The 27,852-nt window shown below is 38.4% G+C and overlaps 1 protein-coding gene across 2 annotated transcripts; it reads right to left on the reverse strand.

Moving 5' to 3' along the window:
* Nucleotides 1-1,910: 1,910 nt before the first annotated feature.
* LOC306891387 (uncharacterized protein) lies at nt 1,911-20,449 on the reverse strand. 2 transcript variants are annotated; one of them, XM_079451601.1, is made up of 26 exons: nt 20,269-20,449; nt 20,118-20,158; nt 19,712-19,792; nt 18,656-18,912; nt 17,767-17,848; nt 17,221-17,582; nt 16,550-17,108; nt 15,098-15,294; nt 14,509-14,889; nt 12,835-13,118; nt 12,250-12,515; nt 11,839-11,895; nt 11,601-11,738; nt 11,207-11,463; nt 10,966-11,050; nt 10,780-10,854; nt 10,463-10,600; nt 10,032-10,288; nt 9,709-9,793; nt 8,312-9,613; nt 7,999-8,207; nt 7,767-7,911; nt 7,256-7,533; nt 7,051-7,180; nt 6,770-6,923; nt 1,911-4,424 (listed from the first exon to the last, which is right to left on the reverse strand). In XM_079451601.1, exons 1-26 carry the CDS (start codon nt 20,337-20,339, stop codon nt 4,394-4,396), a joined length of 5,922 nt encoding a protein of 1,973 aa, XP_079307727.1. In that variant the 5' UTR covers nt 20,340-20,449; the 3' UTR covers nt 1,911-4,393. The 2 variants fall into 2 exon arrangements, with proteins under 2 accessions (XP_079307727.1, XP_079307728.1); XM_079451602.1 differs by lacking the exon at nt 1,911-4,424 and adding an exon at nt 4,447-6,472.
* Between the last annotated feature and the right edge of the window lie 7,403 nt (nt 20,450-27,852).

The following is a 27,852-nucleotide window of genomic DNA, read 5'->3' on the forward strand; positions in this document are numbered from 1 at the left end:
GAAAACTAGAAATTATAATTTGAGGAAATTGACTTTGTAAAGAAAATAATCCTAATGAGGAAATACACAGAACCAGGTTCCAGTCTTTCCAAAGAGATGAAATTTAATTCAGACCGAATAGCAATGTCTCATCCTGAGCAGAGATGTCCTTCCCATAGTCATTTCCAGACATTATTTATTTAATTGCAACAAATATTAGATTACAAAAGATTGCAGAATAACATGAAGAATGCAAAGACATCAGTTAAATCTTAATTTTCCCCACACCACACAAAGCAAACAGGTGATACAATGAGCACCATTCATACTGTATATATCAGACTGAGAGACAAATATTACGTTTTAATCCTCTCGTGTAGTAATATTTTGTAACCATTCGACTGATGTCTTTATAAACTCCTCACAAGTTAAATTGTTTACCAAGCCTGAGCTTTAGTTTATACAACATGAATTCAAAGCGTTTAATATCATTGCATTCCTTGTTTTGAGAAAATGCTTTGAAAAAGTATTCTATTACTCCATTTCTAATAACTGAGCTTTTTTTAACTGTCAACAGCAGTACTCTTTAAAATTGCGACAGATTTATCATATGACAAGACAAACAAAATACATTTTTGATAGCTTTTAATGCAGTAATGCAAAAACATAGAGTAAACAGATGCAGATAATCTCACCCGTTTATCTCACCTGTTTCCTGTTTTTGACTCCCTGAAGCAAGAGCAGTTAGATAAGTGCATTATAAACAGCTCTCATCTTGATCCTGATGTGTGTGCAACATGTTGTCTGCGTTTTCAGGTTTTATATGCTGCACAGGTAACATGCACACCCATCAATTTGAATCTAGTTAAATTTTGCACTATAACAGGGCCATTGTTCAAATACAACGAAAACTCACACCCAGACACTAAGCCGCCCAGAGGGCCAAACTTACAATAATTATATAATGTCTATATATATATATATATATATATATATATATATATATATATATATAAATAACCAGAATGAAAATTAAAATATATTTTTTCAATATTTAAATATAATGCTGAATATATAGTTATGAATACTGATATATTGTAACTGTCACTAATTTGCTTCGCTGTATTTTAAGAAATGGAAAAAACACTGCATTTCTTTAACCTTATTTTATAATTAAACACTGCATTGTCAAAGTTTATGGAGTATGGGATGCCCGGGCACACACACACACAACATAATCGTTATAGAAAAAATGCGGAAAATATTTATTAAAAGACCATTCAGATTTTTCAGATCAAATCAACATTTCTAGATGTACTGTGACCATTTCAGATTAACAAATATATTATTTACATTTACAGGATTTATAACTTTTTCAGATTTACAATCTGTTTGGTCCCTAAAGTTACACAACAAAGTTAGACGTAAAAGGAAAGACTGTTACAGTTTAGTAACAGTAAGAGGATGCAAAACAGGTGTGTCTTGCTTTTCAAGGACTCCCATGTGGAGATTAATCCATCAGTCAAAAACAATGTTAAGTAGAGTGAATGACAATACTGAAGGTATTTTCAGTTCATTCTGAAAGCCTAAGCATTTGGACGCTTGCAGTTCATTCCATTAGAGAAGATCATAATGTATACATGAATATGATATAGGTGTGTCTTGTGCCTGTTTTTGAAAGAATCTGTAGGTGTAGACTGGGAGGTTTTTGGATTTTGATTCTAGGACAGGTGTGTGTTCGTGTGGGACAGCACTGAAAGTAAGCACATAACTTTGATATACCAACAAAATGAAAACATGTATATATATATATATATATATATATATATATATATATATATATATATATACTGTATATTTGTATATTTTTCTTCCCCTGAGCTGTTAGAAATAATTTGTAATTTAGTCCATTCCAACTCCCAAATCAAAAGCAAATCTCTTTATTTTCATTTGTACACAAGTGTACTGATGGTGAAATTCTTAGGTACAAGACTCTGCGGCATGGCAGCACAAGCAGCAAGACATGGAAAATGTACAATATACTTAAACAATAATAAACACTTTACACAATATACAAACATTTAAACAATGTACAATACACAAAACTACAACACATTTAAGGCGCAAATATAACATTAACATTAAACACTAAATTTCAGAGGCGGTTTCAGTTTAAGGTTAACGGTCTCTTTAAATATTAAACACAGACCAGACATGGGCTTGTCATATTATGGTTGTAAAAACTTGGACGATCTTGTCAAAAAGAGAAAAATGAAGTTATAGGGAATTATATGATGCGACCAATTATATCAATAATACTATTAGGTTAAACATAAAATATATCTATATATTCTGATGGTCACAGAGAAAGATATTTGCAAGAATGCTTGTAACCAAACAGTTCTTGGCCACTATTGACTACCATAGTGGGACAATGACAATGGTAGTCAAAAGTTACCCAGAACAGTCCTACTGTACATTCTTCAAAATATAGGTGTTCAATAGAACAAACAAATTTAAGTATGTTTTTCTTCTATGGTAGTCAATGGTTCCCAAGATCTGTTTGGTTACAAGCATTCTTTCAAATATCTTTCTCTGTGTCGAGCTCGGGCCTGATGAGTACCATGAAAATATCTGTTATACTGTACTAAAGCATTGTTAATGTGATGCTTTAGTCACACATCACCAGCGTTTGCTTGACATAAGATTTCTACACAATATCAAATTCACTTACTTTCACTTCTTGGGTCTGTAACATGGTGTGAATGAAGACAGCTATATAAATATCTGACGCTTCATACAACAGTTGTTGTATTCATACAACGAACTGAGTTACAATTGTGTTGAATGAGCAAATGGTGTGTTCATGGCACACTAGCCAATCAGAATTTGCACACATTTAATAATAAATGACAAACAATAGATTCATTTTAAGAACCTTTTCAAGATCAAGAAGTAACAGTAGCATTAAAGGGAATCCCAAAGTTCACCCAAAAATTAAAATTCTTTCATGAATTAAAGGCAGAGTAGATAATGCGATAATATGATCCCTCACTCTCGCGAATCACCATCCAAAGCCACGCCTCCTCCAAAACACATTAGTGCGTGCACAGACCAGATGCAGTTGCACGGTTCCAGTGAAGTCAAGTCACATTCACGGTTGAGAAAACATTATAGTACAAAGTAAAATTACCTTTCATTACCGTAGGGCCTTTCACAGATGATATTATTATAAAAATACCAATGTTTCGCTTTACTTATGAATTGCTATCAGGATGTTAAGAGACTTCCAACCAGCATGACAAAAGCATTTCTGGACAGGATTGCCTACACTGCCTTTATTCACTCTCAAGTTGTCCAAATCCATATCAACTTCTTTGTTTGGTTGAAGAATGTTAGCAACCGACTTTTGTGGGGCCCCATTGACTACCAAAGTTCTGTTGGACACAAAATTGGACATTTTTAAGAATTTAGGAAAATTTAGAATTTAGTTCATGGGGCACCTTTGACTACCATTTAAATTGTTCCCACTATGGTAGTCAATGGTGCCCCAGAAATCTCAGTTGCTAACATTTCTTTGGGGTTTAACAGAACAAATACATTTATACAGGTTTTGAACAAGCTGTGGTTGAGGAATACATGACAGAATCTTTTTTCTTTTTGGTGAACCTTCCCTTAAAGGATTGTTTTTTTATAAGCACCTAAACATTATGACCATTACTTACAATCAAGCTTGTTAAAATAATTGTGATTCCCTTATAATATTTTACATTTGTTTTTTAAGGTAAATGGTTATTACATTGTGATCAGTAAATTAGCAAAAAGGTAAATTTCCTCGCATTCAGTTCCTTGCAGGTGGGATGAGCTGGCAGGGTCCACCTGTTCTGCGTGATCCTTTACAACAAGCCTGGGGCGAAACCACACCTAACTAACAACTATCAAAATGTCATTGTCTAACTCAGTCGAAGTATAAAATATTGTTGTCTTTATCTATGTTGCACAATTTTACATTGCATCAGCTTTAGTCCTTCTTGTAAACAGGGTTTGGCAAAATACATGATAAAATCAATGCTGTTCCACGGGTAAGTGACATCTGCTATGAAAATAGATGAACCTACATTATGAAATCTTTATATTTATTTATTTGATCATTTGTGTTTTATTTTTCGTGTGCCGGTCTAGATAAAGTTCTGTGTTGCGAGAGGGAACGGCGCGAGGCCGGTGACGTGAGTGATGATGGGCCTCTTAAGTTCGTTTTGTTGTTTGTTTATTTTATCAGGTCCTCTCTTATGCTTCCGGAGCTCCTCTGTGAGAAATGCGAGACTGGTGCACGCACAGTTGACGCTCTATATCCCTCACGTCACCGGCCTCGCACCGTTCCTTCACAGCTCTCGTCCTGCCCTGCTCGCCACATTCAGGTTTGATTGTTCTGTCTCAGTCCAGCCCTGTTCACACCCATCAATGTGGAAATCAAAGCAGATACTGGCACGATATAAAACATGGAGGAATTCAGAATCACAATCTCCTTCAATCTCCAATTTAAGATCTGTCAAGACAGTTCTTGTATTCACAAATGAACCACATACATGTTTTAAATTCTATTTAGTGTTATTACATTTTATTGAAAAATGCTTTCCTGTGCCGTTACATTGAATAAGTAAATTGGTTCATGAGGTTTAAAAAATATATATATTTAGGATGCTTGATTTATCATTGAAAGATTAACACAAATCTTTAAGCGAAATCAATTATGGAAAAATGCATGACGTTAGTGTGACTGTGGGAAACTTGTTTACCTCCTCTGAGCAATTTCAGTGTGTTTTCATTACGTCCTAATTATAAATCATGTCAATAATTATCTCAAAACAAGGTACAGCAACTCAAACATCTAAATAAAAAATACAAGGGCAATTAAAACGTTTATTAACCTAAAGTGCAAAATGCCTTTCTTCTGTGAGATCACATGTATATTTGAAACAAAGTTTAAATGCAGTTTAAAGGCGTTAGTGGACTTAACATGACTTAAAGTCACCATGAAACTGAGGTTGCGATTGTCTTCTTTTCCATAACGTGACGTACATCCCAGTGAAACGGCTTCTGAATTTAGATAAGTGTAGAGGAGGGCTTTATTTTGCGTTTCCCTTTTTGATTGGTTTGTTGTAAATTGGGCCTGGAGGGAAGGGCTTAAAATGCCTGGCCATTGGACAGTCGGTATGTGATGAAGAGTTGTTGTTGATAGGAGCTTAATGTTTTTGATCAAAGATTAGTGCAAATAAATGAACACTGTTTGATTTCATGGTGACTTTAAACATAGTACTGTCCATTTATATTGGGTGAACATTCATTCGTTAACCTAAATCATTGTATTTATCATTTTCAAATAAAATAAACACTACTAATACATGTTTATATTCATGTACGTTTTTAATTTGTCTGCCCTAAACATAAGAGTAGCTGCATGTTTTTTGTTAATTTAAAGCAGGGGTTTTCAACTGGTTCTGTGCTAGACCTACTTGCGGTGCGATTCGCGCGAATGAGGCGAATCGCGCAAATTGAGCATAATTCACGCGAGTAAATAGTAAAAAAAACTGATCTTTGGCGAAAATTCGCGCCGCGTTAACCAATCAGGAGCCTGCTCTAGTAGTGACGTGATTATGACATAGCGAGCGGTGGAAGAAATCTGAAACAACAATGAAGGACTGCGCCTCTGCAGGATCTGATGGACCCAGACACGGCGCCGAACGAGTCTATATGTCTATCTTCAGCCTTCCATAGCACATAATGCGCAGCTACCCTCTCAACAAAATCCATGTCTGCCATTTCGCAATTAGACGGGAGCCGCCTGCCAGAAGCCCCTTCCATGACGCGAATTTCACTCGCGAATGAAGCAAATTTCAGTCTTGAATGAAGCAAATTTCACTCGCAAATGAAGCAAATTTCACTCGCGAATGAAGCAAATTTCACACGCGAATTAAGTGAATTTTTCGCGCGAATGAAGCAAGTAAAATCCAAATGTTCAAGCGTCCACTACTCGCGAATTGCGCGCTTGGTGTGAACACACAGTGATAAGTGCAAAGCTAGCCTATCCTGTGTCAGCTTGAATCTCAATTCCTGTATATTATTTTAAAATTTTGTATTCACTAAATATATAATCTGGAAATGTTTGGAATTTTTTTTATGGAAAATAGGTTATTTTAATAGTGAAATTTGGTAGGCTGGAATGCATGTCATGGACCACATGCAATGCCGCCATGGACCACCAGAGGGCCGCGGACCACCGGTTGAAAATCCCTGATTAAAAGGCATTCTATAATGTTTGGAAATACGTTTTTTTGTAAGACATGTTAAAAAATGAATATATTGCACATAAACACCACTATCTAGTTTAAGTACTGCGTCAGTTTAAGAAGGAAGTTCATACTGAGGTTAGATGCTGCGAAGCTGATGGTGAATCTTTCAGCTCCAGAAGCAATTTTCTTAAAGAAAGAACCGACTGGACACATACAAGAGGTGAAAATAACATTAGGTGTCAATCTTTCTCTGCCCTAATTGAGAAACTCCTGAACTATTTAAACAAATGTGTGGAAATAGATGGCATAGAAAATAATGTGATGACAAACTGTTTCAAATTACGATATGGAGATTAACCAAAACATCTACTGTTAAATTGCATATATCAATAATTGCATAGAAAATCTAATCAAAGTGCTTCAAATGCTAAATTAGGAAATGAATGCTAAATGAATGCTTAATTTAATGTGATGAACTGACAACGCAGCACGTTTTCTACCTCCGTCTGTCTGTCACTCTCCAGCTCTCTCCAAATTCCTTCACATTCCTTGCCTGCTCCCCATTAGGCTTCATCATGTCATTTTTCCTCACAGCGTCAAAATTTCCACAGAGACCTCCGATCTTCTTTTTATACGTGTGGGAAAGAGTGATCTCTGCAGAGAAGACAGACCATTTTCAAAGATCCTTCTTGTTTGTGTGGTCCACCTATTCCTCTTGTTTGTAATTAACAATCAATAAGCATGATTGGATCAGCCAAATAAAAATGTCAATTTCCATTACCTGCTTCTTTTTTGCCATCAAACTCCACAAACAGGCCAAAGTCAGTCTTCAGAAAGACTCGAGAAGAGTGCACCCAAATCTTGATTCCTCCGGAGGGGGAGATAGGAGCTCGAACACTCAAACCATCTACCTGTGTGCAAGAAAGACTATGAAAACGAAAGCCAGGGAATCTGGAGTTCTCCATAAATGCTTCAAATGTACTCACTGTAATTTTACGGCCCTTTTTAAATTCCACTGTGTGGTTATAGACCCTGATCCTTATTGCACGCAGATGACCATCATCATCATCTTCCTCACTGCTGTCTTCCTCGCTGCTCTTGTCTTTGACTTTTTTGTTGATGGTGACCACATAAACATCCGGGATTTTGCTGGGGAGGCCGGTGGTTTGGACCAGGATGTAGGAATCCTTGCCTTTAAACTTGTGCTTCATCTTGTCAAAAGTTCTGTACTCAGGGTCATTGTCGATTGTACATTTGCTGAACTCTGGTTAAGGGAACAATGTAGTTAAAGGCCACCAGTAGACCTACATGAATAAACAGTAATGCATTCTAATAATATTTAATGTCATATCCAACTTGATTTGCAGCCTCAAATATTGTCTGATGTAACACTTATAATCATTAACAATTTGCCTGCATTTTGTTACTTTTGTTCATTTTTATCTATAGTGCTTCTTAATAATAAATTGTTTTAAATATCAGTAAAATAAATTGTACCAGCTTTCTGGCACATGTGCTGCCCCTGTTCAGTCACGTGACATATCTCATTTCCATCACATTCATAGTCTTCACATTCTATCTCCCCATCATCCTCACACTCACATCTCTGTAAGCAATGGCTGCCATACCAGACCTCACCAAACTGGACACAACAAAAACAACATGATGTGTTACTTGTGTATGAAAAAGACAAGAGTAAACGTTTGTGTTTTGTGTCACCGTCACTCACGCTGTGGATATTGCTGTGACTGTCTTTGCACCCGCACTCGCTAATGGGCACGCAAGTACGCTGTTTAAGCACAAAGCCGTCGTTGCACACACACCCCTGCACGCATAGCTCTTCTGTGTTACAGTTCGGCAGGCCGTGCAGGTGTGAACATGTTGGCTGGCAGGCAGGGATGCAGTCAGTGTAATGACTGTTTATGGGGCAAGAAGGTACTGTGGGCAAAGAAATAACTCTTAACAAAAATATAATTTCATGGCACCAGCCATGAATCACCACAGTATGTGTATTCCTCGTTGATTAGGGGTGAGGAGCTTACTTGATGATGTAGTTTGAATAGGTCCAGCTGTAGTTTCAGCAGATTCAGTTGTGCTGTGGACAGGACTGGTTGTAGTTTGAATGGGTTCAGCTGTGGTCTGGACAGGTTTGGACGTAGTTTGAATGGGTTCAGCTGTGGTTTGGACGGGTCTGGTCATAGTTTGAATCGGTTCAGCTGTGGTTTGGACGGGTCTGGTCATAGTTGGAGCAGGTTCAGCTGTGGTTTGTACGGGTCTGGTTGTAGTTTGAACGGGTTCAGCTGTGGTTTGAACGGGTCTGGTCATAGTTTGAACGGGTTCAGCTGTGGTTTGAACGGGTCTGGTTGTAGTTTGAACAGATTCAGCTGTGGTTTGAATGGGTCTGGTTGTAGTTTGAAAGGATTCAGCTGTGGTTTGAACGGGTCTGGTTGTAGTTTGAACGGATTCAGCTGTGGTTTGAACGGGTCTGGTTGTAGTTTGAACGGATTCAGCTGTGGTTTGAACGGGTCTGGTCGTAGTTTGAACGGGTTCAGCTGTGGTTTGAACAGGTCTGGTTGTAGTTTGAACGGGTTCAGCTGTGGTGTAGACAGGTCTGGTCGTAGTTTGAATGGGTTCAGCTGTGGTTTGGTGGGGTCTGGTCGCAGTTTGAACGGGTTCAGATGTGGTTTGAACGGGTCTGGTCGTAGTTCCAATGGGTTCAGCTGTGGTTTGAACGGGTCTGGTTGTAGTTTGAATGGGTTCAGCTGTGGTTTGAACGGGTCTGGTTGTAGTTTGAACGGGTTCAGATGTGGTTTGAACGGGTCTGGTCGTAGTTTGAATGGGTTCAGCTGTGGTTTGAACGGGTCTGGTTGTAGTTTGAACGGATTCAGCTGTTGTTTGGATGGGTCTGGTTGCAGTTTGAACGGATTCAGCTGTGGTTTGAACGGGTCTGGTTGTAGTTTGAACGGATTCAGCTGTGGTTTGAACAGGTCTGGCTGTAGTTTGAATTGGTTCAGCTGTGGTTTGAACAGATTCAGCTGTGGTTTGGATGAGTCTGGTTGTAGTTTGAATTGGTTCAGCTGTGGTTTGGACGGCTCTGGACGTAGTTTGTACGGGTTCAGCTGTGCTTAGGATGGCTCTGGTCGTAGTTTGAACAGGTTCAGGTGTGGTGTGGACGGGTCTGGTCGTAGTTTGAATGGGTTCCGCTGTGGTGTGGAGGGGTCTGGTCGTAGTTTGAACGGGTCTGGACGTAGTTTGAACTGATGAAGTTTGTATGGGTCTGGGTGTAGTTTGCATCGTTGGTGGCAACGGGACGGGAGGTGTTGGCCTTACCTGGTTGACTAAATCTGAATATGATTTACAGCTTTTAATACAATGTCAAGAACGTTAATAAGTCATCACAAGTGGAAAGAGTTAGAAGCTCAAATGTTTTAATATATACCATCACAGGTTCCTCGGTGCAGAGAGACATCATCAATGGCAACATCTGACAGGGCCGTGCTTCCTCTACGTCCCTCAAAGATCACCTGACAGACCAATCACATGTATCGATTTTACTCTCCCTCCTAAATGTCATTGCTCAACACATTCCTATATACACCACACAGTTTCGATTTCATTAACATATTGTGTCCTACAAAACATTCTGAACTGGAAACATGTATAGAAAAAACCCAAGCATGCTTCTCTTACTTTACTACATGTGTGGTTTAGTAAATTATCCTTTTGGGTGAGGTATTTATTTTATGTGGTACTTTTACTGACATGAAACTTAACAGTCGGCCTCAGGTCCACCAGTGCATGATGCCACATGTCTCCATGGTTTTCTCTCCTCCTCCACAACTCCTGAGCCAAATTACCCTCAAGTTGGTAGACGCTTAGTCCCATGGTGCTGCTGGCACCATGCATGTGATACCAAAACTGAAGACACTGGGGTTGAACGTCAGCGCATTCTGCACTGAGGAGGCGTGCCGTGTCACCGTGAGTGGCACTTTCTCCCTCGATATATATGTAGTAACCACCTAAAAATGTAAGGTTAAACCTAAAGGTTAATTGTCTCTATTATCAGTCTGTAATTAACTTAGAATAATACAAGAAGAATCTTAAGAATCTTTAAGTTAAATTACATTTATTATACTGGCTTTTACTATGAGAACAACTCCCTAAATTATTTTTGGAAAGAAATCATGACGCACTTCCTGTTGTGTGGTCAGAGGAAGGACCAGTCTTTAAGGTGGGGGTGGAGCCTGTGTGTCTTGTCCAATCAAAAACGTCAGTCAGCAACTGAGTCCAACTGCAGATATCACTTTCAAAATCACAGTTCAGGCCACAAACTGTCAAAACAAAACGCAACGCTATGATAACCATTTCCAAGAAGTTAACCAGAGTCCGCTCAACCTGATGACAACTGTGAGATGTCAGTCATAAATTGATTTTTTTTAAATCCTACAAATCTTTCCAAATGATTATCCTCTTTGATTCAAATGTTTCCTAAAGGAAAGCTTAATTTTACCTGGATGGGGGTTGACTGAATTGGAACTAGTCCGAGGGGGTGCCAGAGTCGTGTCGAAGACATCAATAGGAATGTCTGCCAATGTTTTAAAATAATGATTACTAGTCTAGTATAACTAGTCACTGATTTTACTACAAGAAAAGGTGCATACAGTACAGCCTTGAATAGATTTAGATCTACACATACCTTCACATCCACCATACCTTATGACCACGTCATCTATGGCCACATCTGAGCGAGGATCTGAACCCCTAATGCCTTCAACAATTATCTGAAACCAGCATATTAGACTATTAGCATGCATTGTACTATATCTGTCTATCAGTTCAAATGAAAATATTAACCTTTAGCACCTTGCATTATAGCACCCACAATTAGTTCAGACAGAAGTCGTATAAAATGTTTTTATAAAAGTACAGTATCTAACCTGGAAGGCTGCTTGTGGTTTGATTTCAACCTTGGCTTGGAACCAGCGGTTGCCCTGGTTATTGGCTTTGGACCACAGTTTGACAGTGCTGTAGTTCTCAAACAGGTAAAGGTTGAGTGCCATAGTATTCGCTGGACCATACATGTGATACCAGAAACTCACACACTGCTTTTCAAAAGTGTAGCAGACAGGAGTCATCATTCGGGCTGAGTCACCATGAACCACACTATCCCCCTCAATATACATGTAGAAGCCATCTATTTAAGAGAATAGAAACTTCAGAATACCAATAATACAAAGTACTAGTAATTCGGAGTTGCTCATGTTGTGATGAGTAGTCTTTAAGCTTTGTTTAACCAGCTTTTATAAGCAGCTTCTGCTCAATCCAGCTTACTTCCTGTGGTGTGGTCACCAGTAGGCCCAGTGAGTTCTGATGGCGTAGACCCTGACCATCTAGTCCAATCAAAACTGTCCTGGATGAGTTGTTGCCACCCACATTCATCCTGGTCAAAGTTACAGCTCCACTTGCAGCCTGTGTGATGACAATCAATGATGAAAAAAACATTTAAATATTATATCCCAACAAAAAGTTCTTAAATAAAAAGACCAAAGAGAAATAAAACATGGCTTACTTTCAGGTAGCGAGGTTGGTTTGGGTGCATTTGTTGACGGTAGTAAAGGATCCAAATCTGTACAGAAGCATAAGCATTGGACAACTATGAAGGTACTTTACAATAAGACAATAACCTTTTATTTAACTGTACCACATTTTTTTAATGCAAAGTTGATTTACAAAATGCAATGTTTATCATACTTGGGATAACAAATAAAATTGTTTTATGTTAAAATGTATAGAATGCTCTATAGAACATACAATTCTTAAAACCGATTTAAGAATAATAAACGGAGTAAAATATTACCTAATACTTATACATATTTACATAGAATGTAAAATTGAATGTCATAAATATGTAATAAGTATGCCATATTTGATTAATAACTGTTTGATATTATTCCATGACTCTTTTAAAATAAGCACTAACCACAGAAAGTGTGATTTCTCCAGTCTGTTAGAAACACGTCAGCCACCTCACAGGCAGACACATAGTCCTCAAAAGAGGTGCAGAGTTGAGATTTATCCCCCTGGTAAGTGCAATAATCAGTAATGCAGCTTGTGACGTAGATTTGAGGTGGAACAAACCAGTGGCATTCTGTGAAAACATCTTCAAACAATGCGCTGCACTCCTCGTATGCAGCATTCTCCAGGTCTAAGTCACACACAGGGGGTTCTGGAGAGCCATTACTGCACCTGAATAAATTGATATCAAGTTTTCTATTTGTATTATGATCATATACTGGCGAGTCGCCAGCAATATCTTTATATTAAATAGAGCTTTATGAGATATAATTAAAGTATATATTTAAACCATACTACAGTTAGATGTCATAATATTTATATTACATTTAATATCATATGTTTGACGAAAGTAGAAACCTAAAATCAAAAACTAAAACCAATAAATCGGAAAATGATCAGTCGTTAATAGCTTGGAAAATCACTATTTATTTATACATAGTCAAATAGCGTTACAAATCTTTTCATCTAAAGCGGAACAGTAAATTCTTACGGCCAGTCTTTGTCGTCTGTATTCCAGCTGCTGGCGAACTCGTGGGGATGCGCAACATTGTTGCCGTCGGGAGTTAAAAAGTCGTCGAACTGACTTCCGGAATAAGTACCACACAGGCCACATAACATCCCTCTGTGGCGCTCATCCACCTGCACAAACAGCCTGGAGTTTCCATCAAACCTCAGGCGCACACCGAAGTCTGTATCGACTTGAGCGTAGGGTCCCGACTGAGACAAATGAACCGAACCAAAGTCCGCAGGGAGATTCACCTGAGCACCATTAACCTAACGGGAAAACACAAACACAGCTCGTAAACTCCAAACATTCTTAATTCACCAGTTTTTTTCACAACAAGGGTGTTGGTGAAGTGACTAGCATAACTTCACAGGATATTAAAAATAGATTGTAGAAATCAAGTAAAAGTGTTGTTGCACTGGGGGGTTAAGGGCCAAGATTTATATTGGTTTCTGTGGAGGCCTAGCGTTGTTGTGGGATTAAGAGACAGCATTGCACAGCCTACAGCCCTCTGTGGGGCAGTTTTTCACCACTGCTGTGGCACAGGGGTTTCAGAGAATGAAAAGATAATAGATTTGTAAGTTTTCTTATGTGATGCGATCTGGGAAAACCCAACACATGGTGAAAATGTACATATCTGAAGTAGGCTGAGCTGTGATTTTCAGGAACGAATGTCAAGAAACAGTCAAGTTGCACAAGTAAAAGTCACTTAACAGTGGTTAAAGACTTAATCTAATTAACAATTTAATTGAAAACATATGCTAGTGTTGAAGTCAAGTAAACTTACATGGTATATTACGTAATGAATTATTATTTGCAATATATCAGTTCATTTGATAATGGCCAGATACTTTTACTTGTGAGAAAACAAAGTAGGTCAACAACATAATCTATTTTTTCGGGCCGTTTTCTGTAATCGGAGAGAAGGGTAGGTTTTATCAAGAATTTGAAAGTCCTATCCATTTACCGAAAACATTTGCGAGATTCACTTCCCTCGAATCCATTACCCGCACTTTCTTTCTATTTCCAGCACCAGAAATACCTTAATCCCAGAATTATCGGATAACACTATACCGTACGTGAATGTTTACCTAAGACCTTATCAGAACAAGCTGAAGTCACAATCAAGAATGTTATCACCGAATGATAGAGCTGAAGGTTCCAGGCGAAAACCTTTCCCATCACGTTCCAGTTAATGACTAACATTTCATTAACTGTAAACACAGATTATAGGCCGTACATTTTAGATGGGAGCTCTTGCCCACATTTTGGTAGGTGAAGGTTAAATACCATGTCAGAGTGACCCAGGAACTAGAGAGGGAGGGTAACAATTCAAACACTAAACACCAGATGAATGAAGCCTGGCTGTCAGAGCACTTTAAAGGCCATTGCACGCACATTGAGTCCGAAATTTCCCGTACGTAAAAAATAAATACTACCTCAATCACATTTACACACTGCCTCCATTATTTTCGTCCTTCATAAAAGAATTTGGACTGTGTTTGATTTTCTGCATTTTCCGCATCCGTAGCAAGCATTTTGAGCTAGGCGTTTTGACAATTCAGAGACACCAAACGCCAACTAAGAAAAAACGCATTCAAAATTTTCGGACTGTATGTGCAAAGACGTTAAGTGTCGTGAACAAAGCAAAACACTCACATAAACCAGCTTGTTGTTTCTGATGGTGAGGTGGAATCCTTCCATGTCAAGAGCTACAGAGTTTAGAGAAGAGCTTGTGGAATTCTCTCTCGCTTCATTTCTTGTGGTTATAGTGAACTGGGTGTCAGCAGGACCACATGTTTTTACTATTGTGTAGTTGCAGGTGCCCCAGAAGGAGTAGGCCTTGCCATCGAAGGTGATGTAATGGGGGTCACCGTAGATACTGCAGGTCACAGGACTAGAAGGAAAGCAGCCCTTGATCCCTTCCTGAACCATACACACTTCACTGGCCAGACAGGACACAGGTGAACAGTGAATTACCCCATGGCCCTGACACGCGCACAGTGTGTCACAGTCACCCTCCATAAATGTCTCTCTGATCTAGAGTGGACAGAAGAAAACAGTAGATAATCCTTCGTAAAAGAATTAATATAATAATAGCAAGCACACTTTATGAATAAAGCACATTTAGATTTATCTTAAGTGCTATGCAAATACTTAATACAATAACAAAACAATTCATACAATTATTAAAGATTATTATTTAAAGATATATAAAAATATTTTTATTCTAACTACGCCAACTCACCGCATAATGCTGTTCCTTTACCCAGCATCCACAGTCCTCTTCCATCACGCACGTTCCTCTGCTGAGCAGGAAGCCATCGTCACACTCACAGCGTTCTTCACATATCCCACAAGTCCCTGCAGCATCCAGGCTAGAGCAGGTTTCTTGGCAGCCACTGACACAGGCATTGTAATGACTGTGAGGGCCACATACCAAAGCTAGAGAGGAAAACAGGTGAATCAATCTGTTACACAGTGGCTTTGTGGTTTGTAGTTGAAGGCGATACTTAATAAGTAACTAAGGAGAACGGCTGTGTGGGTTGTTTGGTGGAGACATTAAGTCTAATTTGAGATATTTGAGTTGATCTGAGACAGATCTGAGTCGAGTTTCAGCTGATAGTACTTAAATCAAATTTCTGTGTTTTGCGGCATCTAAGTTGTGAATTACAACCAACATCTCAATCTGCTGCTTGTTCCTCGCCTTCTAAGCACTATGGCGGCTGACACAGACAAAGATGTCGTCATGTTTTCGCTTCTTTGCTGAAGGCGATAACATAATTATGAAATGCATACTTTGCCCATTTCGGGCTACTGTATAAACAACATGACTATTCCCTGCAAAGGGACCTGCGGTGTATGTAGATAGAAATAGCTCATTCTAAGGTAATAAAAATGTACGTCTCATTTGATAAAGTCTTCATACACCTTTGAAGACCAAGTTATGTATATTATATTGCATTTTTGTCAATGGATCCTCCAGAAAATGCCACACACCACCTTTAATGCTCAAATAAAATTTCAGACAACATTTGAGATATCAACAACAACAATAATAATAAGAGATCAATAATATTTTAGGTGAAATCTCTCTTGTGCTATTTTACAATATACATATATATGTATATATATATATACATATATATATATATATATAGTATAAATATTAATTATATCAAATATATTACTTGCAGTTTTTAAGGGCTGTCAAACGATTAGTCGCGATTAATCACAACCAGAATAAACATTTTTGTTTACATAATACTCTATAGGTCTGTGTATTAATTTGTATCTATAAACACAAAAACATACACATACGTATTTAGGAAATGTTTAGATGTATATTTACTGTATGTTTACCAATAATTAAAGTTATATTTAAATATTTATACTTTTTTTGTATTTAATATATTTCATATATATATGCGTGTATGTGCATAATTAATATGCACAGTACACAGACATATATTATGTAAACACCAACTGTAATTCTGGATGCGATTAATCGAGATAAATCAGTTGACAGCCCTAAGTTTTTTTTCTAAATTAACAGTTTGTTTTTAGCAGGTAGGGTTTCTTTGTCAACTACCCAGGTCTCATTTACCATGAAATACGCCTTTCAAGCTTAAAATTTCGATTTTCAAAGATGATTAAAATAACATCAATTGTTAGAATAAATAATTGATAAATAACATACGACAGAACGTTGAGTTCCTCCAGGCAGGAACCATGATTCCAGCTTTATTGCATGTTTCACTAAAGGTCTGTAATGTGTGGCAAAGGACTTCAGGATCACCGTGAGCGGTACACATATGAAGCATGCAGTTTTGGAGGAGGTTCTCTCCATCGAGAACCAATGAACACTCGGCGAATGGCCCCTGTCTGGATGTGAGCACACCACAGTAAAGATCACTGGAATACTCCAGCTCTTCTGTCTCCGTACACACTCTGGGTAGGATAGGCTCCTCGCACATGGCATCATGAGACTCCCAGCTCTTTCCATTGTCAAGGGGGTATGGTAGCGGTTGCCCTTCCGGCACAATTAAGTTTTCTGTCATCAGCCGGTTAAAGTTTCCGCAGATGCCACAGACTTTGTTGGAGTAATGGTTTGGCAGGACCACCTGAACCGCACCAGATCTCATGTATGACACGGACATATTGAAGTCTGTGTGAAGGACCACAGCATTTTCCTCTGTGTCAATAAAAATTGTGTTTTCTTTCAGGTGTAACGGGACCTTTCTCCAAATGCCATTGACCTTTTTCAGATAACAACGGGAAGACATTTAGCAGTCATTATTGAAAATAGATTTACACATTTGCTATTCACTTTTTATAGGAAGTGATATCTGATGGATGTTAAACACTTACCATGACTCTTCTCCTCTCTTTTCGTAGCATGGCCACTCTCAGACCCTGGGTGTTGACGTTCACCTGATGAACAGAGAAAACAGACGAGTCTCCTTTCTTTTTGTTCCTTACCTCCACAGAAAACTCCGGAAGCAACCCAGACACGTCACAGACCCTTGACAAGATATACGTGCAAGGGTTTTCAAGGAGGAAGTTGACTCCATCGAAAGAAGTACAATGTGAATCAGAGGAAACATGGCAGGTGTCAAATGTGAAGTTGTCGTTGGACCATAAAATGTGAGAACAGGCGAGTTGTTCGTCATTGCAGGTGCAACGAGTGGTTTCGCTTGTCCAAAATTCGGCCCCTGGTTGGCACTGGGCCCCTGTAGGTAGGATAGGACGTATTTATGAATCAGTTTGTTACATACCACTAATATACATGTATGTGCTCGGTTTTGTGACATTATAGTGACCTGACAGCGTTTATCACCTCAGCATTTAGTCTGAAGAGTTTTTGTTGATACAACTTACACGGAATAATAATGTGACATTATGACAATCACGTACCACATTGTCCCTTCCGTATTCCAACTCTGTCAAAGGCAGTTTCATCGTCTATTCCCAGACCTCTTGACAGCTCGAAATTGACCTGCCGTGATCAGAGAGTAATTATAACTTAATATATAGTATATAAGAAATAGCTTTCCTGTAGCTCAGTGGTAAGAGCATGGCACTAGCAATGCCAAGTTCGTGGGTTTGATCCCATGGGATTGCAAATACTTAGAAACAAAAAATGTATAGATAAAAGCATCTGCCAAATGCATAAATGTAAATGTAATTCCTAAGGCTGTTTGATTTCCGTTTATTACTCAAGACATGAGTCTTGACATTAAAGACCCGGAAGAAAAAATTGTAACACTTTACAATAAGATGCTATTAGTTAAAATTAGTAAATCCATTGGCTAGCATTAGCTAACAATAAACAAAAAACATTTTCAGCATTTATTAATCCTTGTTAATGTTAGTTCATGTTAAAACAGTTATTCATGTTAGATCATGGTGCATTAACTAATGTTATCAGTGACAAAGTTTGATTTTGATTATGTATTATGTATTAGTAATTGCTGAAATTAACATAAATGTATATTAGTAAATGCTGTAGAAGCATTGTTCATTGTAATGTTACCGAAACAATTTGAAGAATGTTGAAATCCGTAATTGGATACAATGAAAGTGAATTAATTTCTGTAAAAGAGTGACGTCCTGCCTCACATCTGTGTCAAAGTCATATTTGTTTGATGTTTCACAATGTTTCAGAAGAGGGTGTGTAAATAATGGCAGCATTTTCATTATTTTGGGTGAGCTTTTGTTTTAAAGCAAGCTTGATAAAAATGCACATAGTGCTTTGTTAAGAGGACAATAGTTTGACATAAAACATGGTCTGTAGTTGCTGTACCTGTACACTGTTGTTGTCAGGGTGACTTTTCAGAGGGATGTAGACTTGTCTCCAGTCTCCATTCTGAGCCGTCTCTGAGCTCCAAAGCAACGTCTGTAGAGTATCCTCTGCTAGAAAAACTTTGAGTTCAGAGCTCCTCTGACTGGGTTTATGGTACCAGAACTCCAGACAGGAGTCTTCTGAGATGTGCAGAAACACGCTTTTTAAACGAAAAGCATCTGATGAGTTCGCAGGATCAATGTCTTGAGTGTCTTCATCTGCAGCACACAAAGGGATATTCAGTGTACTGCAAGTGATTTTCTAAAAAGGAGACAAGTGCTTGTAATGGTGCTGATGAGTCTATACTGTAAATGTAACACTAAGGTTACAAAGGTTATAAGTGTGTTCTATAGTACGAACAAATATTTTCTTTCGACTTTAATACAGATATCAAGTAGGTCTATAATAAAAACGTCTAGATTTGGTAGCGATATAGCCTAGTGGAAGTCCTTCGACTGAGAGGTTTTGATCTCAAATCTTGATTTTACACATTTGATCTGAAGGCATTATTATCTCTGGATTTTTTACATGAGTTATGTGGAGAAAATGTAATTGTGCCCACATATTTTCTTGCATTAAAAGATTAGTTGTGACTTCAATAATAATAATAAAGACCATAGTAATAAAGATAAAGCAGCCAGTAATATTTCATAGTTGTTCGAAAGTGTGAACATATATAAATAATAAAGGAGTAAATTAGTCTAATCTTTTGTAAGAAAGTGAATTAGGATAGTGCTCATCGACTGACTGCCAAATGCAATATTGTGATAAGCAGTTGTCAAACTTAATGAGCATATTAATCTCCGATCTGAACTTTGCTTACATCACTTTGAAGTCTTGGTGTGACAACACATAATTAATACAAACTAATTGTGAACTATGGAACTGGGATAAGTCAAACAATGGCATTTCAAGAAGAATTGTTGCCCCGGGTGAATGAATTGGTACGACTTTCCACTATTCATTTGTCAAATTGTAAAGGAATGAGCGCCAGTTCTGTCTCAGCAGTACAATTACCTGTTTCTGTGCCAAGTCCCTCCGAGGTCCAATCACAGAATGGTGCCAAATCGCTGCCAAAATCACATTTCGTAAAGAAATCTACAGCACAGGGGAAAAACGTGATTATAAGACAATATGAAATCAAAAGTAGAAAGAGAAAAACAGCCTAATCGTAATCACCATTCTATATCGTTTTTAACAACGAATGTTTCTGCCCTCAGTCACCGTTGTGAGAAATTGGTCATATTGAACAAAACTTTTATTAAAAGCAACTTACAAAGTTGACAAGTCATCTAGCTTTGATAGTATGCTTTCTGACAGGTCCTCTGTTAGTCTCTGCAGCATTATTTCGAATGCATTTTTACGCGTCCTAGGCCTTAAAACATAACCTTATTAAAAGAGATTGTGCTGAAATAATTCTTACCAGCGTTTGATCTCCGGTCGGGTAGAGCGAGAGGAACATTTCTGCAGACAACACACAGACAACGAGGGTGATGGATAAGGATACACTGAACTGTGTTGCATTTGTACACCTGACACGGTTATTAAAGAAATAGAGAGAGGCGACAACTTACCCCCAATAAGCGTCTGTGCTTATTGAGAAAGCCACTAAGCAGAGCAGCTTGAAGTACGTGCATCTTGACATCTTGACGTGTCCTGCCGCAATGTCTTATTTCCTCTGGTTTCGAGCTGAGGTTAGTCTACTGTACAACCTGGTCTTATCTCAGGTCTATGGCGAGAGTTGGAATGTACTGTGTGTTATGAAGGTGAAGGATGTGCACCATTGACCCTAAGGAGGCGTGGCTTGTCAGCGGTGCCCCGTCAGAAGGGGAAAGTTTGTGATGTATTGTTACGGTAACCGGGCAAATGGACTCTGATTTACTGTACTTTATTTATATTCATTTATATTGCAGTCACGTCCCATGAAGTCTGTTTATTGTGACGTACATAGATAATGAATACATGTTTGTAAAAGCATATATGCCAAGTGCATTAATAAAAACATCTAAGCAGGTGGATTTTCTTTCAGAAAAGAGCACTTTTCAAGAAATGCATTTTATAGAAATAAGAGGCAGTATTTTTTAAATTGTTGATAATTTACTAATTAAGTTAATGTTAAATTTTTAATAATCATCATGTAATTTTAAGTGTGAATGACTTTCTTTCTTCTGCAGAACACAAAATAAGACATTTTAAAGAACGTTGGAAAAGCAATGACCTAATTGAGACATTTCTGAAAATGTTTTATTTTCTTCAAAAGAAAGAGTTATTATTTTCTTTGCCCTTTGTTAGTAAAGTACGTCCATATTTATTGTGATAAACTGCAGTTATGTTTTACAAGGCTTTATACTGTATATTTGCCTAAAGTTTAATTGATAAAAAAACAATTTCTAAACAATTTTCATATGTTTCCTTTGTATGCCGCTTGGTGTGATATTTTGTTGTTTATTGCAATTAAAGGCTTACATTTTAAATGCTGCTTTAGTGTCTATATAATCTTAGACACAGCTGTAAATGTGAGCTAGTCATTAGTCATGCATATTATTAAAAGCAGTTCACCCAAAAATTATCATTCTATCTTTATTTACTTACCCTCAAGTTGTTCCAAATCTACAAATGTATTTGTTCTGATCAACACGGAGAAAGATATTTGGAAGAATGGAAACAGTTCTGGGGGAATTTTGACAACCATTGTCATTTTTCCTACTATGGTAGTCAAGGGTGGCCAGGAATTGTTTGGTTACATTACAAGCATTCTTCAAAATATATTTTACACAGAACAACATTTTTTTGATGATCCTATAAGTAACAGGTTAGGTGTAATGTGGATGGAATAATTATTGTTATGATATCCGTTAATATTATACCCATCTGAATTATTGCTAAATTTGATGAGCTGAACATTACATCAAATTATCTGAAATTGCTTTGATTATGTTGATGCATTTGTGCTTTCCTATGGATTGCAAACCTCTAGATTTTATCAGCAAGCGGTGACGATTCTTTCTGGTCACAATTTAAAAGTTAAAAATGTGTTTGTTGTACTCCTCCAGTTCGACTGAATTTGAGTGTCTGTGAAGTTTATCGATCATCCAGCCTGATAAAAATCCATGTGAAATTCCTGTAGACCCTTCTGATCTGTAATCACACCCTGTACTTGTTTAATGGTTAACCACTACAGCATATATTTTTCTTAAAAAGCACCTTGTTTTGCGTATACGTTTTTTAAATACATGCACTTTATTTGCTGTAAATTATAGTTGTGGTATTGCAGATGTAATGGTTTTATTAGCAATTGTAAACCTTCCAGCATCCAAATAAGAATTTATTTCCAGTCTCACGGGAATTCGTGAAATCGTCACGAAATGTAAATCTATTCATTTGTTTTGATCAACAAGGATTTCCCTTTTTTTCGTGTCACTCAGCACGATCTTTTATTCTCGTGTCACCAGCACGACAAATTTTCATTACAGACTGCGTGTGTATGTGCATTTAAATATTTCTAACCTGATATCAAAGCCACTTTGTGAAATAGGTATGAATTCCCATCATTGCGTTGATATATATATTTATACATATGAATTAATAGATTACACTCCGTGACAACTTCAAAAATTCCTTTGAGACTGTGTTGTTATTTCACCTGTTCTTGTCAACCTGTTTATGAGATAAAATAACAGGAACTCTGTGGGTTCAGGGATAGGTTCTCGGGTCTGGATTATAAAAGGTGCGACATCGGACCATAACCTTCTGAGATGATATCACTTCCTCAATCACGAGATGGTGGTCTGGTATGTATAGAACATCCAAGGTGTGGGGGTCATACATGTATTAACAAACAAGCAATCAGTTCACAGCAGTAAAAACTAAATCCTCCTTGACCTTAAACGGAGCATGCAGGTCGAACGATTTAAGATTTCTAGATAAGATTAGATTATTTTTTATCGCCTGTGGATTATTCAGTGTTTTCTTCACACTGCAAATGTAACACACAAAATGAACGTGGCTGGTCTCCAGGTTTGCATGAGTGAGCTGAAATAAAGCCCTCTACTTCAGTTTCTCTGTTCATAAAGGTGGGGTAAGAAGCTTTTTCATGCATTCTGACTCCTGTTAAACATGCTGGCTTCTCAAGCTTACTCAAAAAAGGGGTTGAATGTCAGCCCGCGTGAGAAAGAGCACACCCATCAATGCTGCTGACCAAACTCGGCTGACCAAAGTTTGCTCACTGCGTTTTTGTGATGAATGTTATATAAACTGTGGATTACTGCACGCCTCCAGTAGGTCGTCTTTTTAGTCGTACAGCTGTATCTCACTTTTATACATTTGATTAAACTAAACCTACTCTTATAAGATACAAAGTATGCAATACTACTATGTAAGTACTCAGGATAATATGATATTGGCTACCTCATCTTTACGCGTAATCAAAACCCAGAACAAGTCAAGCTATTGTGAATAAAAATTGCTTTTCATCATCATATTCTCAACCTCAAGTCAGTTCAAACCCGTATGACTTTACATCTCCTGTAAAAGACCAGGAGGAGGGAGATGTTTAGAAGTTTCTGAAATGTTTGCATATGATCAGTGAAAGTGAATGGGGACTAGGAGCTCTAGAAATAAAACTAGTTAAGAAGTAAAACTTCCTTACTATTTTTGAAATGTGCTTTACTTAAAGCATGTATGTATAATGCATTACTAGTCGTTTTAATGCCTTGTAATGCACCTTATTGTGCATTGTAGAGTCTCATGTATAATTTTAACTACAATTGATACATTATAAAACTTATCTATTTAAACTTTGCATTTTTTATTTGGTTATGATTCTTTAAAACAACATTTAGTGTATTGCAACACACATTATCATCAATTATAATGCATAATAAACTTTAATAACCCTTTATAATGCATTATACTTTAGGCTTTACTTAAAGTGTTACTGTATTTAAAAAAAATTTGGGATACATTTCAGTCCATTTCTCAAACAATTTGATCAAATCTTTAAGTCATTGTTTACGGAAACTACTGCTTAATGGCTGTGATTGCCATTCACTATTATTTAGTTTTTCATTTTATGTAAAACACAGTTTTGACTGCTCTGCTTTTAATAACTTATTTTGTATTCCACAGAAAAAGGTTTATTTTAAGTAAATTGGGCCTTTTGGGTGAATTGTTCCTTTGCATGAATGCTTGTAATCAAACAGTTCTCTGCTTCCATTGACTCTATGATATGAAAAATTACAATCATTCAAAAAAAAACCAGAAGTGTCTGCTCTACATTCATCAAAATATCTTCTTTTGTGTTTAACGGAACAAAGAAATGTATAAAGCAATTTCTCCCACTATTGTTACACTGTGGCCAAGAACTGTTTGGTCAAAAGCCTTCTTCCAAATATCTTTATCTTGTGTTCATCAGAACAAAGACGTTTTGAAGAAGATTTGGAACAACACACGGGTGAGTAAATGAGGAAAGAACTTTCCTTTTTGGGCGAACTGTTCCTTTAAGTAAGCTGAGGACACATCTAGGCTTTCTTGATCCCTCAGCCTCGGAACAGTGAAAATACACTGTGTGCCTACACTGTCCTTAAGTTGCAGTTAGTGAGTCGTCGTTTCCAGTGGAGTGACTGCAGAGTCAACCCCCTTGAAGTGCTCACCTCTTTCACAGGTCTACCTTTTTGAAGTATTTATTGAGGTATTTATCCATTGCAAGAATAAAATTGAATATACTTGTCACATTAAGGAACAAATCAGTGGCTCTTATGGGAAGTTTACAGGACTGTAATGTGTATGCAGCGGCCTGATAAAGACTGGTGTCAACGAGAGTGTTTGTGCCGAGTATTTTTGCTGTCTGTCAAAGATAAGCCAAGATTCCCAGAGACTGACAGCTCTAAATTGACTTTTCCCCCAGTAGTTCCCTGCCACTTACTGTCATTTGTGTGATATTGCCATGAATGTGTGGTGAGATAAGGACAGAGGACCCAGGCACAGACAGCGGGTGAGGGGTTAACAGATATTTAATAAATAACAAAGACAAAACCCACGAGGGGTAAAAGAACAAAACATGAGAATATAATAACACGACAAGACAGGACTAAAACTAACCACACTTAAATAAACTCTTGACATGAACTACAAATAACTATACTAACAAGACATGAACTCACCAACCAAATCACAAAGAACCAGCACAAGACAGAAGAGACATGGGCATTAAGTAAGGGAGCAAATCAAGAGGGAAACAGGTGTAGGGCATTAATCAATAACGAGAGGATGGAAACAGAGACGAGACCCGGAGAGAGCATATGGAAGGCAATAACAACAATAATTGCCTCTCTCCGCATTAAACATGAGGTTCTGTCATTATCCTGCCACTATACTAAGACAAACATGACATGATGCAGCAGAATCATGACAGAAGCCTCTCCTTTAGGAGCAGCAACCTGATGCTCCTCAAGGCACAAACAAGACAAGACAGACAATGACATAGGCAAAAACAAATCAACATGAAAAAACAAATCAAAACAAGCAAGCACAAAAGTCCAAGGGAAGAGGCACACAAGAGTCTAAAGGGAAGTCCAAACATGGGCAGACACGGACTGGGTAGCTCAGGCAGACAAACTGGATAGTGCCGGCAGACAAACTGGATAGCGCCGGCAGACAAACTGGATAGCCGGCAGACACAAACATGATTCACAGGGCTGGAATGGCTGCATGCACCGGGCTGGAATGGCCGGCTCCGCCGAGCAGGAAAGCCCGGCTCCACCAGGCGGGAATGCCCGGTTCCGCCGGGCGGGAGTGCCCAGCTCCACCGGACAGAAATGCCCGGCTCCACCGGACAGAAATGCCCGTTCCATGGTTCTCTGTACCAATTTCAGAACCAAAGCAAAACACCAGTACATGCTAATTGAGTTTTATTAAAAAATCTCATTGTTAATATAAATGTACATAAAAATAAATTATTACATTTTGTACACATGAAGCATACAAGTTAATTGTTTCATGCTGATGAACATCCTCCTCAGTCTGCTGCTGTATACGACAAATAGAACAAACTTCAAGTTTAGGCAACTTCAAGTTAAGGGAACTGACTAAAAATTCATGCATATGCAATATTAGAACCCATCAAGTTTTTATACTGCATTTACACAAGATTTCTCACATTAAGGTAACTTTATATTAAAATAATAAATGCAACAGATACATTTTTCTTTAGTTTAAATTTGCCTTTTTAAACCATATAGAATTGTCTATCTAGGACATACACATAGCTAGTAATACACATATTGTTTTCCTGCACATAGATTTAGGAGAGCCCTACCATTACAGTTATAAAAGCATTAAATGGTTAATAAGGACACTTGACTGGATTAGTATTGGCACTTAATTAACACGCAAACGAGGACATTTATTTTAATGCAATGTCACCGGGTGAACAGACCGGGAACCAAAGGGATTTCGACTTGTTGCTAGGGGGAAGAAATGCCGGTGTGACACCGGGCCGGCTTTGTGTTTACACATTCTGGCTGCCGACTATAATGAGCGCCAGCTGAAGCCAATGATTAGCGCTTCATTGAAGCACATGCCCGGACAAACGAGAGTATAAAGAGAGAGGCTGAAAGCATGGCAAGCAGGAAGGGGGAAGAGAATGTTTGGGCAGTTGTGAAGCGCTGCAGGAGTACGCGAGTGGATTATAGTGAGTGGCAGTGAGTGGCAGTGAGTGGCAGTGAGTGGCAGTGAGTGGCAGTGAGTGGCAGTGAGTGGCAGTGAGTGGCGAGTGAGGAACAGTAACTGTACCAGCTGGGGAGATCATTGAGTTCGGGTTGTAACAACCGCACGAAGTATAGGAAGGTAGAGATCAGCACACTCGGATGGCAGTTAAACACAATTCTTTATTAAAAATAAATAGCATTACTCATCATTTAAAACACGTTACCCCCCTTTTCTCTGGCACAGGCGAGATTAGTCCACAGTCAGAACAGCCGCACACCAGGTAGGCCCAGGGGATGCACAAGAGATCAGTTTATCCAATTGCGAGTTCCCAGGTAGACGGCCTCCCATTCAGCACAGAGGATATCCAAGGACCTTGCTGTTTCATCCTTCGACCGGCAGGATAACCCTCTACAGTCTCCGTATAACACGAGTAGTCGGATACCTTGGTCAGTAGCTCTCCTAATTCCAAGTCGTACACCTCACTATCTAACACAGGAAGTCCCCCCACTAACTGTCTGTCTTCACCGCCGGAGATACTGGTTATCCCGAGCGGCCGTTTAACATTTCCCCACAGGTGAGAGCTCGACCCAAGTCCTCTCGTTCAGAACTCAAGCCATGCTTAAATAATGATCCTCTCCTCCCATATCAGCTGTAACCACTAATTTAATTAACCACGTCCATTCCTTCCAATTAGGGGCGTGTCCATAAATCATACCTCCGGTGACCTATTCATCACAGGGTTTATCTTCTGAAACCACTATCCTTTGGATCATCCACCCTATGAAGAGGAGAGAAACGAGTTGATTAATCGCTGTAAAGAGAGTGAGTTTGCAGTATCTGAAAGTGAAACCAACACGTGTGAGGATTTACAAGAGTGATTTATGCACAAGTGTGGTGAGATCGAACAACTGTTCTCTGAGTCTCTGATGGCTGAAACTGGTCCATAACTTTGAAGATGCTTTCAAATTGAACTGTCCCCGTAGTTGTTTCCAGGTCCCTAAAGATCGTGTGCATGGTGTAGAGGAGGAAGGAAAACTCAACGCACCGTTGTTGCCACAAGTCACGAGCACTGTATCCCACATCAACGAAGGTCCAGCCTTACCATTTCTTTTGACGATGCCGTTCCATTACATGTTCTGTCCCACGAGCCTACCTAGAGAGGAATATACTTACCTGAAGAATGGAAAAGTACCTACCGGCAACCCCCCTTCCTCACTTCATCAACGCTACAGCCACAGGCCCACCTAGAGAGGAATATACTTACCTGAAGGACGGAAAAGTACCTACCAGCCCCCCCCCTTCTTCGTTGCGTCCACGCTACAGCCACGAGCATCCCCACGAGAATCTTGTCTGCTTGAATTTGTTCATATAAATCAGGATGTTTCCTGATTTCACCGCAAAACTCGATTTCTTAGTGATATGCCTTAAATCTAAAGTATTTCTGTGTGTAT

Source organism: Barbatula barbatula, assembly GCF_947034865.1.
Source record: "Barbatula barbatula genome assembly, chromosome: 3".
NCBI lineage: Eukaryota > Metazoa > Chordata > Actinopteri > Cypriniformes > Nemacheilidae > Barbatula > Barbatula barbatula.

Bases quoted from the DNA above. Each gene is read 5' to 3' on its own strand.
- LOC306891387 (XM_079451601.1), bottom strand. From the start codon at position 20,339: ATGTCAAGATGCACGTACTTCAAGCTGCTCTGCTTAGTGGCTTTCTCA. The intron at 11,051-11,206 runs GTTAGATACTGT...TGCTGGTTTCAG, and splicing joins AACCACAAGCAGCCTTCCAG to ATAATTGTTGAAGGCATTAG. The intron at 6,924-7,050 runs GTAATGGAAATT...TCTTCTCTGCAG, and splicing joins TGATGGCAAAAAAGAAGCAG to AGATCACTCTTTCCCACACG.